The following is a 14,291-nucleotide window of genomic DNA, read 5'->3' on the forward strand; positions in this document are numbered from 1 at the left end:
CTCGGATACCCCTGGAGTCAAAGGGGCAAATGCCTGAAATCTCTGTGGCAGTGTAGAGCCAAGAAATCCTGGATGCCCCAAAGACTCATACATGTTTGTAAACAAAACAATAGAAGTGAGGAGACCTGAGTTTAAGGCTTGGCTCTGCCACTGATTTGCCTAATGATCTTGAATGTCTTTTAGACTCTTTGGCCTCAATTTCCAAGTTTGTAAAATGCAAGGGAGTAGCAAGGTGAAAGAGGGTATTGTGGCTTCAGGGTGGCTTTGGGATGAAGTAATAATAAGAGGCCAGTAGCAGACATAGGTCTGGGGGGGGCCCATGCTAAGGTTCTAATGCTCATGGCCAATCTGCTCCGTGACATCTAAGTTAAAGATTTGGCTAAAGAGGTAAAATGAACCATCAGGAAACAAGTGCATTTTGGGGAGCCTGATTTACAGTCAAAGGACACAAGGAAGATTAAAAGTGGTCTCATACAGAGAAGGGCTTAATAATACTTTTGTTAAGAATCTACACTGTAAAAAATACTGGGTGAATTTCATCTCTACCTGAAATATTTCACTGTTCTCCCACAGTTTACCCCCTATGCCCTTTTAAACCTAAAATAAATATGCCACACATTTTGACTTTGGAGATATCTGGGACAAAATTTCATCTATTTCCATTGCATAATATTTAATAACTTTGCATTGCATATAAATGATGAAAGTGTCAACATGAATGTCTTTTTTGGCCTTAATAAAGCTATCTAAACAGTTCTGGGTTAAAAAAAAACAATATTAAAAAGAAAGCAATCATGCATGTGTTGTATTAAGCTGCCTACACACAGGAAAAAGGGTGGGAAAGATGGAACACATAATTAGAAATAATTTTTTAATTTTCAAAGCAGAGCCACAGTAAATTCCCATAAAACCTATTCATTAATCATCCAATTTTAAGCAAAGACAGCTTCTCAGTAAACATTCTAGGGTGTTAGTTACTTACGAAATGTATCTGGTGCAGAGAATTATTGGACAGAAACTACTTTAGAATATATGTCAAAATTTTTGTTTTATCAAGGATTAATTAAGCCATTTAAAAATGAGTTATTTAGCAAGGCTAATTGTGTATTTATATCAGTACTAGTTTGTGACAATAATTCTGCATTTTCTAGTTAATAGAGTTGGAGGGGCATGCATTCAAAAGTAGTTTAAAAACATTAGATTTTACCCACTTTTATTTCAAATTTAGAGTTTTTTTTTAAAAATACAGTTTTAAAGCAAAATGACGTTGAAAACAGTGATTTTCATTGTTTTGTATGATCTAATCTAATCAATAGCATTCTTACTAGAAATTTTTTCTAAAGTTAGAACATATTGACTATTTCTTTTGGCATTTGAATTTTTATTTTAAACTTTCTTCTTTATAGTCTGAACAAATTAACAAATACATACCTTAAAAAGAGTTCTTTCTCTGCTTAAGAATAGGTAAGTAATTAATTAGTTTATTAATTACTGATAGCATTAATTATGTCTGAAGAAGTGAACTGTATAAAATAAAATGGTAATTATCTCTGAAATGATTGTATAAGTCCACAGGACATTTGATTTCCTACAAATTGTTTTCTGTTAGTTCTGTATTCATTACATGTCTTACTTAGATTCCCCAGTGTTTTTTTTTTTTTTTGCGGTACGCGGGCCTCTCACCACTGTGGCCTCTCCCGTTGCGGAGCACAGGCTCCGGACGTGCAGGCTCAGCGGCCATGGCTCACGGGCCCAGCCGCTCCGCGGCATGTGGGATCTTCCCGGACCGGGGCACGAACCCGTGTCCCCTGTATCGGCAGGCAGACTCTCAACCACTGTGCCACCAGGGAAGCCCTACGTTAGCCTTTTAATTCATATATTTTTATGATTGAATGGACACGGATGAACTGTAGTACACTTAAATTTTATGAAATTGAGTCACACTGTAACAGGTCTATTATAGGGGAATTTAATAGCATTAAGAATGTCTTATAACAGAAGCCCTTATGTTATCAATAATTGGATGTGTCATGGTATCATTTGGAATTATATCCACTCTTAGGAGACATAAGGTTACTGTGTTAATCCATTTAAATTATTTTTGCACTCTCTGGACGTAGAAACTCTTTACCTTTAAGCAAAGCTGTCAGGATGGCTAAATCAATGTCCTGGTGTCCTTCTGATCCCATCCGAAATACTGTAATCTGAAATTTGAGACAAGGTGACCATTAGCAATGCATTTTTTCTCTCAAGAGAAATTAAATCAATGAGACCATATTTGAACACAGACTACCTTAATATCTATGAGGTAGATTCTTAACCACAGGAAAAGCATGCATACCAAGAATTCAATTAGAGGGGTCTGCAACTCATTAAGAGGGAGATGCCTCAGTAGCCTCCAAACAGAAACCAACTTAGATAATTCATTGATTAAGGTTACAATCTCTGAAACCAGAGACCAAAGAAAATGTCCCCTTCTACCATTTCAGTTTTAAAATTAAAACTTTCCAGATTTGAAAAAAATGTGTAAGCTATAATTTAAACTATGAGTTGAGAAATTAAGTGTTTAAAAATAGCTAGTTAGTATGCCCTTCAGTAAGTGGCCCCACTATGTATGCATGTGTGTGTGCCCCTGTGTGTTTCTGTGTATATGCACGTGTGCAATACAGCCATCACTACACTCTCTCCTCAGCAATAGTTATTCAAGGGTTTCAATATTGTGATGCCTCTAGATCCTTCAATCCTCTCAATAACCTTAAACTTTCTTGAGAATGACTTAGTATCCAGGTTGTAAGAATGAAAAAGCACACAATAAAATAACATTTTTTCCTCTTAATTCTGGTAAGAAAAGTATTCTCTGGGGATGAATGATGGGGAGGAGAGTACAGATGTACCAGTGAAGGGTTAATACAAGTTGGATTAATATGAAGTCCCCACATCATGCTTAACAATAATGAAGATTTTTTTTCCAAGTCAGATGGAAGCTACTTAAGGAAGCCAAAAGGTTATTTGAATATATACATTGGTTGAATTACTACTGTGCTCAACTGCTTTAGACTTCGTTTCTTTATCTGTAAACTGGGAAAATAATAGGGCTTCCCTGTTTCTAACCACATAGGGAGTAAACTTCGTAGGATTTGCTAATGTATAATTCTAAGTTTTGCCACCATGATGAAGAGAACAGGTACCTAGAATCCCGGTTAAACTGTCAGTTGCCTTAGAAATCCTCTAGTCCACTATCCAGAGACAGAGTATCAGCATCAAGTTAGAAGAACAGCTGTGACTGGAACCAAGAACAGAGATGAGAGGCAGTTCTTCTCTGTTCTGAACTCAGAAGTGCCTTAAGTGGGAAGAAAACTTCAGGTCCACTGGAGAAAGAACCAAGGAGCAGAAGTGGAATTTTGGCTAAATCTTCAACTCTTTAAGCCAGGGCTGGCTAGGGTTTGAAAGGTATTACTGTGTGCTGAGCTGGTAGCAAGCTGTGGACTACCAGGATAACATCTCTCATTGTTTTAGAAGAATTCAGAAATTAGGCATCAAACGGAATTCCTTAAACGTCTGACCTACTTGTTCTGCAGATGCCTAAATTTCACTGCCTAATTAGAGATCCCATTTCAGATGCAAATTCTTCCAAGGTAGCAAATAGATAAATTTACCCTGAAATATAAGAGTATCAGGTTTTCTTAGGAACAGCTTTGAGGAGGGGAAAGGAAGGTTTATAGTGTGGAGCTGCTAAAGGATTTCAGGGTGGGGGTGGTGGAGATGCAGATATGTGTGCTGTTGTTTGTCCAGGAGCCTGAAATAGCATTGTACTCTGGGGCTTCACAGATTTTCTGGAAAACTGGTGTGGAGGGGATGGCTGTCCACCTGTCTGTGGCACCCCATCCCCATGGTGTGCTTAGACTGAAGTACCTAAGGATCCTAGAAAGAGGGAGAGGAAGCACCAAAGGGAGGCTGGAGGATGCAAAGATGAAATTTATTTCATAATTTTCCCTTGAGTTGACCTGAGATATTATGTCTCCATTACTGTAAACTTTTTTTTTTTTTTTGCGGTACGCGGGCCTCTCACTGTTCTGGCCTCTCGCGTTGCAGAGCACAGGCTCCGGACGTGCAGGCTCAGCGGCCATGGCTCATGGGCCCAGCTGCTCTGCGGCACGTGGGATCTTCCCGGACTGGGGCACGAACCCATGTCCCCTGCATCGGCAGGCGGACTCTCAACCACTGCGCCACCAGGGAAGCCCTACTCTAAACTTTTTAATTTGAAATTAAAATTTAAAAAATATCAATTATTCAATTTATATGTCTTTCTCAGAAAAAAAAGAGAAGTCAAACAAGAAAACCAGAGTCGTCTTCTCCTACCACCCCTGGTGTTGGCAAAGATTCAGAAAACCAAGGTGTTCTTATTCTTGGTGGGGATGTGAATTGAAATAGTAGTTTTGGAGTATGATAGATTGATATAAAATTCCTTGGTTTTTATGTATTATTCTTTAACAGCAATTAGCAAAATATTATTTGCTAATATTTTATTTAGCATCTTTTCAACTATGTAAGTGAGGTTGGTACATGTCACCATTCTTGCCTAGTTTTGGTATTAGAGTTGCACTAACTTTTCAGTATGAATTGGTAATCTTTTAAAATTTACTTATGCCCTAGAACGGTTAGCATAACAAAGGAATTCTCCTTCCGGCAGGTTTAGTAGGATGAAGCATTTTTAAGGATAGATCACTGATCATCTTTATAAATTTTTCAACAGTTACTAACAGTTACTAGATTTTCTGCTTCTCCTGGACTCAATTTCATATATTCTCCTATGTAATCAAACATTTCATCTAGATTTTCAAATTTATTGGTATACAGTTGTACACAGAATTCTCTTATTACTTAAAAAATCTCTTTTATGTATAGCATTATATGGCAGCTTTTTTGATTCCTCTTTTTCACTTCATCAAAATCATTGTCATATCAAAGAATCAGGTTTTCATTTTATTTATTTTTTTATGATCATAACATACTTTATCTACTGTTCTTTTTTGATTTGTATTTTATTTTTTATACAGCACTTTATTAGTTATCTATTTTATACATATTAGTGTATACATGTCAATCCCAATCTCCCAGTTCATTCCCCCCCTCCCCCCCACTTTCCCCCCTTGGTGTCCGTACGTTTGCTCTCTACATCTGTGTCTCTATTTCTGCCTTGCAAATCGGTTCATCTGTTCCATTTTTCTAGATTCCACATATATGCGGTAATGTACAATATCTGTTTTTCTCTTTCTGACTTAACTTCACTCTGTATGACAGTCTCCAGGTCCATCCACGTTTCTACAAATGACCCAATTTCATTCCTTTTTATAGATGAGTAACATTCCATTGTATATATGTACCACAACTTGTTTATTCATTCATCTGTCGAGGGGCATTTAGGTTGCTTCTATGACCTGGCTATTTTAAATAGTGCTGCAATGAACACTGGGGTGCATGTGTCTTTTTCGATTATAGTTTTCTCTGGGTATATGCCCAGTAGTGGAATTGCTGGGTCATATGGTAATTCTATTTTTAGTTTTTTTAAGGAACCTCCATACTGTTCTCCATAGTGGCTGAATCAATTTACATTCCCACCAACAGTGCAAGAGGGTTCCCTTTCCTCCACTCTCTCCAGCATCTGTTTTTTGTAGATTTTCTGATGATGCCCATTCTAACCAGTGTGAGGTGATACCTCATTGTAGTTTTGATTTGCATTTCTCTAATAATTAGTGATGTTGAGCAGCTTTTCAAGTGCCTCTTGGCCATCTGTATGTCTTCTTTGGAGAAATGTCTATTTAGGTCTTCTGCCCATTTTTTGATTGGGTTGTTTTTTTAATATTGAGCTGTATGAGCTGTTTATATATTTTGGAGATTAATTCTTTGTCCATTGCAAATATTTTCTCCCATTCTGAGGGTTGTCTTTTTGTCTTGTTTTCTTCTTCTTCTTTTTTTAAAAATTTATTTTATTATCTTTGGCTGCCTTGGGTCTTCATTGCTGTGAGCGGGCTTTCTCTAGTTGCAGCAAGGGGGAGTTCCCTGTGCTGCAGTGCACGGACTTCTCATTGTGGTGGCTTCTCTTGTTGCAAAGCATGGGCTCTAAGCACTTGGGCTCAGTAGTTGTGGCACACAGGCTTCAGTAGTTGTGGCTTGCGGGCTCTAGAACACAGGCTCGGTAGTTGTGGCACATGGGATTAGTTGCTCCACGGCATTTGGGATTCTCCTGGACCAGGGCTCGAACCCATGTCCCCTGCATTGGCAGGCAGATTCTTAACCACTACGCCACCAGGGAAGCCCCTCGTCTTGTTTATAGTTTCCTTTGCTGTGCAAAAGCTTTTAAGTTTCATTAAGTCCCATTTGTTTATTTTTGTTTTTATTTCCCTACTCTAGGAGGTGGGTCAAAAGGGTTTTCATTTTATTGACCAATATTATTATTTAAATTTGAAGTTACTATTCCCTGCTCATTCATTTCTTCTACTTTTGCTTCCTTAACTGCTCTTTTCCTAGAAGTTGACTTCTTGGTCAATTTATTTTCATTCTTTCTTATTTCTAACAAATACATTTAAGATTATGTATCTCACATGTTTTCATATGCATTATGTAATTTTCATTCACTTTTAAATATATGTAATTTATTTTCTCTTAAAATTGTTTTTAATATTAGAGTGTATATGTACATATATATGTAACATTTTGTATATGTATTATTTTTTTTGAAAAAAGTGTTTATTCTCTATTTGTTGGGTACAGAGTTCAATATTATATATAGATTACATACTAATTTTTGATTCAAATACTCTACATATTTACTTCTTATGTCTGAGAGGCATGTTAAAATCTCCTATTTTGATTATACATGTCACAATTATTCCTTGAAAGCAAACACTCTTTGCTTTGTATGTTTTGAAGCTTCTTATAAATGTATAAAAGGTTTGTGACAATCTGTTCTTGGTAGACTGAACTTTTAATCAGCATATAATAACTCCTCTTCCTATTTAATGCTGTTGCTTTGTATTATATTTTGTTTTATATTAATATTGTAATTGTCACACATACACTTATGGAGGATTAGGATTTGTCTGGTATATTATTCCATCTGGTTATTTGTCAATTTTCTGTGATCACTTGGTTTTAGGTGTGTATCTTATAAACAGCAAAGCTAGATGTTTTTTCTAAAATTCAAATAAAATCTCTCTCTGAAAGGCAGAAAAGAATTCAGCTACGTTTAATATGATTATTGATTTTTCTGTCTTATTTCTTCCATCTTTATGTTTTCTGTTTTCTAGATTTTATTATTTCCCTTCTACCCCTTTCTTTTCCTTTAAAAATATCATATATTGGGCTTCCCTGGTGGTACAGTTTAAGCATCCGCCTGTCAATGCAGGGGACATGGGTTCAATCTCTGGTCTGGGAAGATCCTATGTGCTGCAGAGCAACTAAGCCCGTGCACCACAACTACTGAGCCTGTGCTCTAGAGCCTGTGAGCCACAACTACAGAGCCTACATGCCACAACTACTGAAGCCCATGTGCCTAGAGCCCATGCTCCACCAACAAGAGAAGCCACTGAAATGAGAAGCCCATGCACCACAGTGAAGAGTAGCCCCTGCTAGAGAAAGCCTGTGTGCAGCTACGAACACTCAATGTAGCCAAAAATAAAAAAATTAAATAAATTAAAAAAATCATATATCTGCATAGATAATACATACACATGGCAAAAAAAAATCCCAAGAGTATAAAAAGATATATGGTGAAAATTAAGTATATCACTTCTGTCTTCAGTTTTCCAGTACCCCTTGACAAAGGCAACCAGTATTATTAGCTGTAGAGATGCTCTACACATATATGGACAGAAATGCATATGCCTCCCTTTCAAACAAGTGGTGGCAAGCTTTACATAGTAGTTTATACTTTGCTCTTTTACACTTGACAATCTATCCTGGAGACCATTCTATTCAACCATGAAGAGATGTGCACCCTTATCTGCTTAGTGCCTAATGTTTCACTACATACCTGTACTTCTATTAATGAACATGTGGGTTGTTTCCAATCTGCTGTCATTATTAACACCACTGCAGGGGATACCCTTGTGCACACATGGCTGAGTATACCTGTAGGATAAAGTTTGTAGATATAGAATTTCTTGGCCCAGTTAATCTGAGAGAAGCTCTTTAATTCATTACTCTGATTCTGCTCCCAGGCCTCTCCTGTTTTCTACTTTTACTTTGATCCTGTATGGTAAGTGAAATAACTTTTAACTTCAAAGTATATATTTTTTCCTATAATTGGAAACTCTAGTTTCTATACCACCTTCTTTTATTTTTAATTAGACTATAGAGTTTATTTGGATTTCACCAGTTTTTTTTAAACAAATTTATTGCAGTATAATTGCTTTAAAATGGTGTGTTAGTTTCTGCTTTATAAAAAACGGAACCAGCTATACATATACATATACCCCATATCGCCTCCCTCTTTTGTCTCCCTCCCACCCTCCCTATCCCAACACTCTGCCCCTAGGTTCTTAGTAACCTTTTTTTTTTTTTACATTCCATATATATGTGTTAGCATACGGGATTTGTTTTTCCCTTTCTGACTTACTTCACTCTGTATGACACACTCTAGGTCTATCCACCTCACTACAAATAACTCAATCTCGTTTCTTTTTATGGCTGAGTAATATTCCATTGTACATATGTGCCACATCTTCTTTATCCATTCATCTGTTGATGGACACTTAGGTTGCTTCCATGTCCTGGCTATTGTAAATAAAGCTGCAATGAACATTGTGGTACATGACTCTTTTTGAATTATGGTTTACTCAGGGTATATGCCCAGTAGTGGGATTGCTGGGTTATATGGTAGTTCTATTTTAAGTTTTTCAAGGAACCTCCATACTGTTCTCCATAGTGGCTGTATCAATTTACATTCCCACCAACAGTGCAAGAGGGTTCTCCTTTCTCCACACCCTCTCCAGCATTTATTGTTTGTAGATTTTTTTGATGATGGCCATTTTGACTGGTGTGAGGTGATACCTCACTGTACTTTTGATTTGCATTTCTCTAATAATAAGTGATGTTGAGCAGCTTTTCATGTGTTTGTTAGCAATCTGTGTATCTTCTTTGGAGAAATGACTATTTTGGTGTTCTGACCATTTTTGGACTGGGTTGTTTGTTTTATTGATATTGAGCTGCATGAGCTACTTGTAAATTTTGGAGATTAATCCTTTGTCAGTTGCTTAATTTGCAAATATTTTCTCCCATTCTGAGGGTTGTCTTTTCGTCTTGTTTATGGTTTCTTCTGCTGTGCAAAAGCTTTTCACTTTCATTAGGTTGCAATTGTTTATTTTTATTTCCATTTCTCTAGGAGGTGGGTCAAAAAGGATCTTTCTGTGATGTATATCATAGAGTGTTCTGCCTATGTTTTCCTCTAAGAGTTTGATAGTGTCTGGCCTTACATTTAGGTCTTTCATCCATTTTGAGTTTATTTTTGTGTATGGTGTTAGCGAGTTAGGGAGTTCATTCTTTTACATGTAGCTGTGCAGTTTTCCCAGCACCACTTATTGAAGAGGCTGTATATTTTTCTCTCCTTTATCAAAAATAAGGTGACCATATGTGCGTGGGTTTATCTCTGGGCTTTCTATACTGTTCCATTGTTCTGTATTTCGGTTTTTGTGCCAGTACCATACTGTCTTGATTACTGTAGCTTTGTAGTATAGTCTGAAGTCAGGGAGCCTGATTCCTCCAACTCCGTTTTTCTTTCTCAAGATTGCTTTGGCTATTCAGGGTCTTTTGTGTTTACATACAAATTGTGAAATTTTTTGTTCTAGCTCTGTGAAAAATGCCATTGGTAGTTTCATAGGGATTGCATCGAATCTGTAGATTGCTTTGGGTAGTACAGTCATTTTCACAATGTTGATTCTTCCAATCCAAGAACACGGTATATCTCTCCGACTGTCTGTATCACCTTTAATTTCTTTCATCAGTGTCTTATCGTTTTCTGCATACAGGTTTTTTGTCTCCTTAGGTAGGTTTATTCCTAGGTATTTTTTTCTTTTTGTTGCAATGGTAAATGGGAGTGTTTCCTTAATTTCACTTTCAGATTTTTCATCATTAGTGTATAGGAATACAACAGATTTCTGTGCATTACTTTTGTACCCTGCTGCTTTACCAAATTCATTGATTAGCTCTAGTAGTTTTCTGGTAGCATCTTTAGGATTCTCTATGTATAGTATCATGTCATCTGCAAACAGTGACAGTTTTACTTCTTCTTTTCCGATTTGGATTCCTTTTCTTTTTCTTCTCTGATTGCTATGGCTAAAACTTCCAAAACTACGTTGAATAATAGTGGTGAGAGTGGGCAACCTAGTCTTGTTCCTGACACTAGAGGAAATGGTTTCAGTTTTTCACCATTGAGAACAATGTTGGCTGTGGGTTTGTCATATATGGCCTGTATTATGTTGCAGTAAGTTCCCTCTATGCATGCTTTCTGGAGGGTTTTTATCATAAATGGGTATTGAATTTTGTCAAAAGCTTTTTCTGCATCTATTGAGATGATAATATGGTTTTTCTCCTTCAATTTGTTAATATGGTGTATCACATTCCTTGCATTCCTGGGATAAACCCCACTTGATCATGGTGTATGGCCCTTTTAATGCACTCTTGGATTCTGTTTGCTAGTAATTTGTTGAGGATTTTTGCATCTATGTTCATCAGTGATATCGGCCTGTAGTTTTCCTTCTCTGTAACATCTTTGGTTTTGATATCAGGGTGATGGTGGCCTCACAGAATGAGTTTGGGAGTGTTCCTCCCTGTGCTATATTTTGGAAGAGTTAGAGAAGGACAGGTGTTAGCTCTTCCCGAAATGTTTGACAGAAATTGCCTGTGAAGCAATCTGGTCCTGGGCTTTTGTTTGCTGGAAGATTTTTAACCACAGTCTTAATTTCAGTGCTTGTGACTGGTCTCTTTATATTTTCTATTTCTTTCTGGCTCAGTCTCGGAAGGTTGTGCTTTTCTAAGAATGTGTCCATTTCTTCCATTTTATTGGCATATAGCTGTTTGTAGTAATCTCTCATAATCCTTTGTACTTCTGCAGTGTAAGTTGTTACTCCTCCTTTTTCATTTCTAATTCTATTGATTTCAGTCTTCTCCCTTTTTTTCTTGATGAGTCTGGCTAATGGTTTATCAATTTTGTTTATCTTCTCAAAGAACCAGCTTATAGTTTTATTGATCTTTGTGACTGTTTCCACTGGTGAAAGTGGGGTGTGAAAGTCCCCTACTATGATTGTGTTGCTGCTGATTTCCCCTTTTATGGCTGTTAGCATTTGCCTTATGTATTGAGGTGCTCCTATGTTGGGTGCATATATATTTACAATTTTATATATTCTTCTTGGATTGATCCCTTGATCATTATGTAGTGTCCTTCTTTGTCTCTTGTAATAGTCTATATTCTAAAGTCTCTTTTGTCTGATATAAGAATTGCTACTCCAGCTTTCTTCTGATTTCCATCTGCATGGAATATCTTTCTCCATCCCCTCACTTTCAGTCTGTATGTGTCCCTAGGTCTGAAATGGGTCTCTTGTAGACAGCATTTCTATGGGTCTTGTTTTTATCCACTCAGCCAGTCTATGTCTTTTGTTGGAGCATTTAATCCATTTACATTTAACGTAATTATCGATATGTATGTTCCTATTACAATTTTCTTAATTGTTTCGGGTTTGTTATTGTAAGTCTTTTCCTTCTCTTGTGTTTCCTGCCTAGAGAAGTTCCTTTAGCATTTGCTGTAAAGTTGGTTTGGTGACGCTGAACTCTCTCAGCTTTTGCTTGTCTGTTAAGGTTTTGATTTCTCCGTCAAATCTGAACGACATCCTTGCTGGGTAGAATAAACTTGGTTGTCGGTTTTTCCCTTTCATCAGTTTAAATATGTCCTGATTTTCTGATGAAAGATCAGCTGTTAACCTTATGGGGATTCCCTTGTGTGTTATTTGTTGTTCTTCCCTTGCTGCTTTTAATATTTTTTCTTTGTATTTAATTTCTTTTTTATTAATTAATTAATTTATTTATTTTTGGCTGTGTTGGGTCTTCGTTTCTGTGCGAGGGCTTTCTCTAGTTGTGGCAAGCAGGGGCCACTCTTCATCGTGGTGTGTGGGCCTCTCACTATCGCAGCCTCACTTGTTGCAGAGCACAGGCTCCAGACGCGCAGGCTCAGTACTTGTGGCTCACGGGCCTAGTTGCTCCGCAGCATGTGTGATCTTCCAAAACCAGGGCTCGAATCCATGTCCCCTGCAGTAGCAGGCAGATTCTCAACCACTGCGCCACCAGGGACGCCCTGTATTTAATTTTTGATAGTTTGATTATTGTGTGTTGGCGTGTTTCTCCTTGGATTTATCCTGTATGGGACTCCCTGTGCTTCCTGGACTTGATTAACTGTTTCCTTTCCCATATTAGGGAAGTTTTTAACTATAATCTCTTCAAATATTTTCTCAGTCTCTTTCTTTTTCTCTTCTTCTTCTGGGACCCCTATAATTTGAATGTTGGTGTGTTTAATGTTGTCTCTGAGGTCTCTGAGACTGTCCTCAATTCTTTTCATTCTTTTTTCTTTATTCTGCTCTGCAGTAGTTATTTCCACTATTTTATCTTCCAGGTCACTTATCTGTTCTTCTGCCTCAGTTATTCTGCTATTGATTTCTTTTGGAGAACTTTTAATTTCATTTATTGTGTTGTTCATTATTGTTTGTTTGCTCTTTAGTTCTTCTAGGTCCTAGCGAAAGCTCTCCCAGAGAACTCCATCTCAATGCTAAGGCCTAGCTCCGCTCAGTGCACAGCAAGCTACAGTGCTGGACACCCTATGCCAAACAACTAGCAAGACAGGAACACAACCCACCCATTAGCAGAGAGGCTGCCTAAAATCATAATAAGGCCACAGACACCCCAAAACACACCACCAGACGTGGACCTGCCCACCAGAAAGACAAGATCCAGCCTCATCCACCAGAACACAGGCAAGAGTCCCTTCCACCAGGAAGCCTACACAACCCACTGAACCAACTTTAGCCACTGGGGACAGACATCAAAAACAACGGGAGCTACGAACCTGCAGCCTGCAAAAAGGAGACCCCAAACAGTAAGATAAGCAAAATGAGAAGACAGAAAAACACATAGCAGATGAAGGAGCAAGATAAAAACCCACCAGACCTAACAAATGAAGAGGAAATAGGCAGTCTACCTGAAAAAGAATTCAGAATAATGATAGTAAAGATGATCCAAAATCTTGGAAATACAATAGAGAAAATGCAAGAAACATTTAACAAGGACCTAGAAGAACTAAAGATGAAACAAGCAATGATGAAAAACACAATAAATGAAATTAAAAATACTCTAGAAGGGATCAATAGCAGAATAACTGAGGCAGAAGAACGGATAAGTGACCTGGAAGATAAAATAGTGGAAATAACTACTGCAGAGAAGAATAAAGAAAAAAGAATGAAAAGAACAGAGGACAGTCTCAGAGACCTCTGGGACAACATCAAATGCACCAACATTCGAATTATAGGGGTTCCAGAAGAAGAAGAGAAAAAGAAAGGGACTGAGAAAATATTTGAAGAAATTATAGTTGAAAACTTCCCTAATATGGGAAAGGAAATAGTTAAGTGCAGGAAGCACAGAGAGTCCCATACAGGATAAATCCAAGGAGAAACACGCCAAGACACGTATTAATCTAACTGTCAAAAATTAAATACAAAGAAAACGTATTAAAAGCAGCAAGGGAAAAACAACAAATAACACACAAGGGAATCCCCATAACGTTAACAGCTGACCTTTCAGCAGAAACTCTGCAAGCCAGAAGGAACAGGCAGGACATATTCAAAGTGATGAAGGAGAAAAACCTACAACCAAGGTTACTGTACCCAGCAAGGATCTCATTCAGATTTGATGGAGAAATTAAAAACTTTACAGACAAGCAAAAGCTGACAGAGTTTAGCACCACCAAACCAGCTCTACAAAACATGCTAAATGATCTTCTCTAGGCAAGAAACACAAGAGAAGGAAAAGACCTACAACAACAAACCCAAAACAATTAAGAAAATGGGAATAGGGACATACATATCGATAATTACCTTAAATGTAAATGGATTAAATGCTCCCACCAAAAGACACAGATTGGCTGAATGGATACAAAAACAAGACCCATATACATGCTGTCTACAAGAGACCCACTTCAGACCTAGAGACACATACAGACTGAAAGTGAGGGGATGGAAAAAAATATTCCATGC

General features: G+C 37.5%; 1 protein-coding gene across 33 annotated transcripts in view; it reads right to left on the minus strand.

Annotated features, from left to right (window-relative positions):
• TRPM3 (transient receptor potential cation channel subfamily M member 3) overlaps positions 1–14,291 on the minus strand; it is a 798,781-nt gene that overhangs the window by 123,947 nt on the left and 660,543 nt on the right. For all 33 annotated transcript variants that reach the window (XM_029202614.1, XM_029202612.1, XM_029202616.1 and 30 more), the window contains one exon: positions 2,132–2,204. In XM_029202614.1, the coding sequence (XP_029058447.1) occupies positions 2,132–2,204 (73 nt within the window). The remainder of the gene's footprint in view (positions 1–2,131; positions 2,205–14,291) is intronic.

The sequence above is a fragment of the Monodon monoceros genome, unplaced genomic scaffold (assembly GCF_005190385.1).
Source record: "Monodon monoceros isolate NGI ecotype Baffin Bay Population unplaced genomic scaffold, NGI_Narwhal_1 Super_Scaffold_5, whole genome shotgun sequence".
In the NCBI taxonomy this organism is placed as follows: Eukaryota; Metazoa; Chordata; class Mammalia; order Artiodactyla; family Monodontidae; genus Monodon; species Monodon monoceros.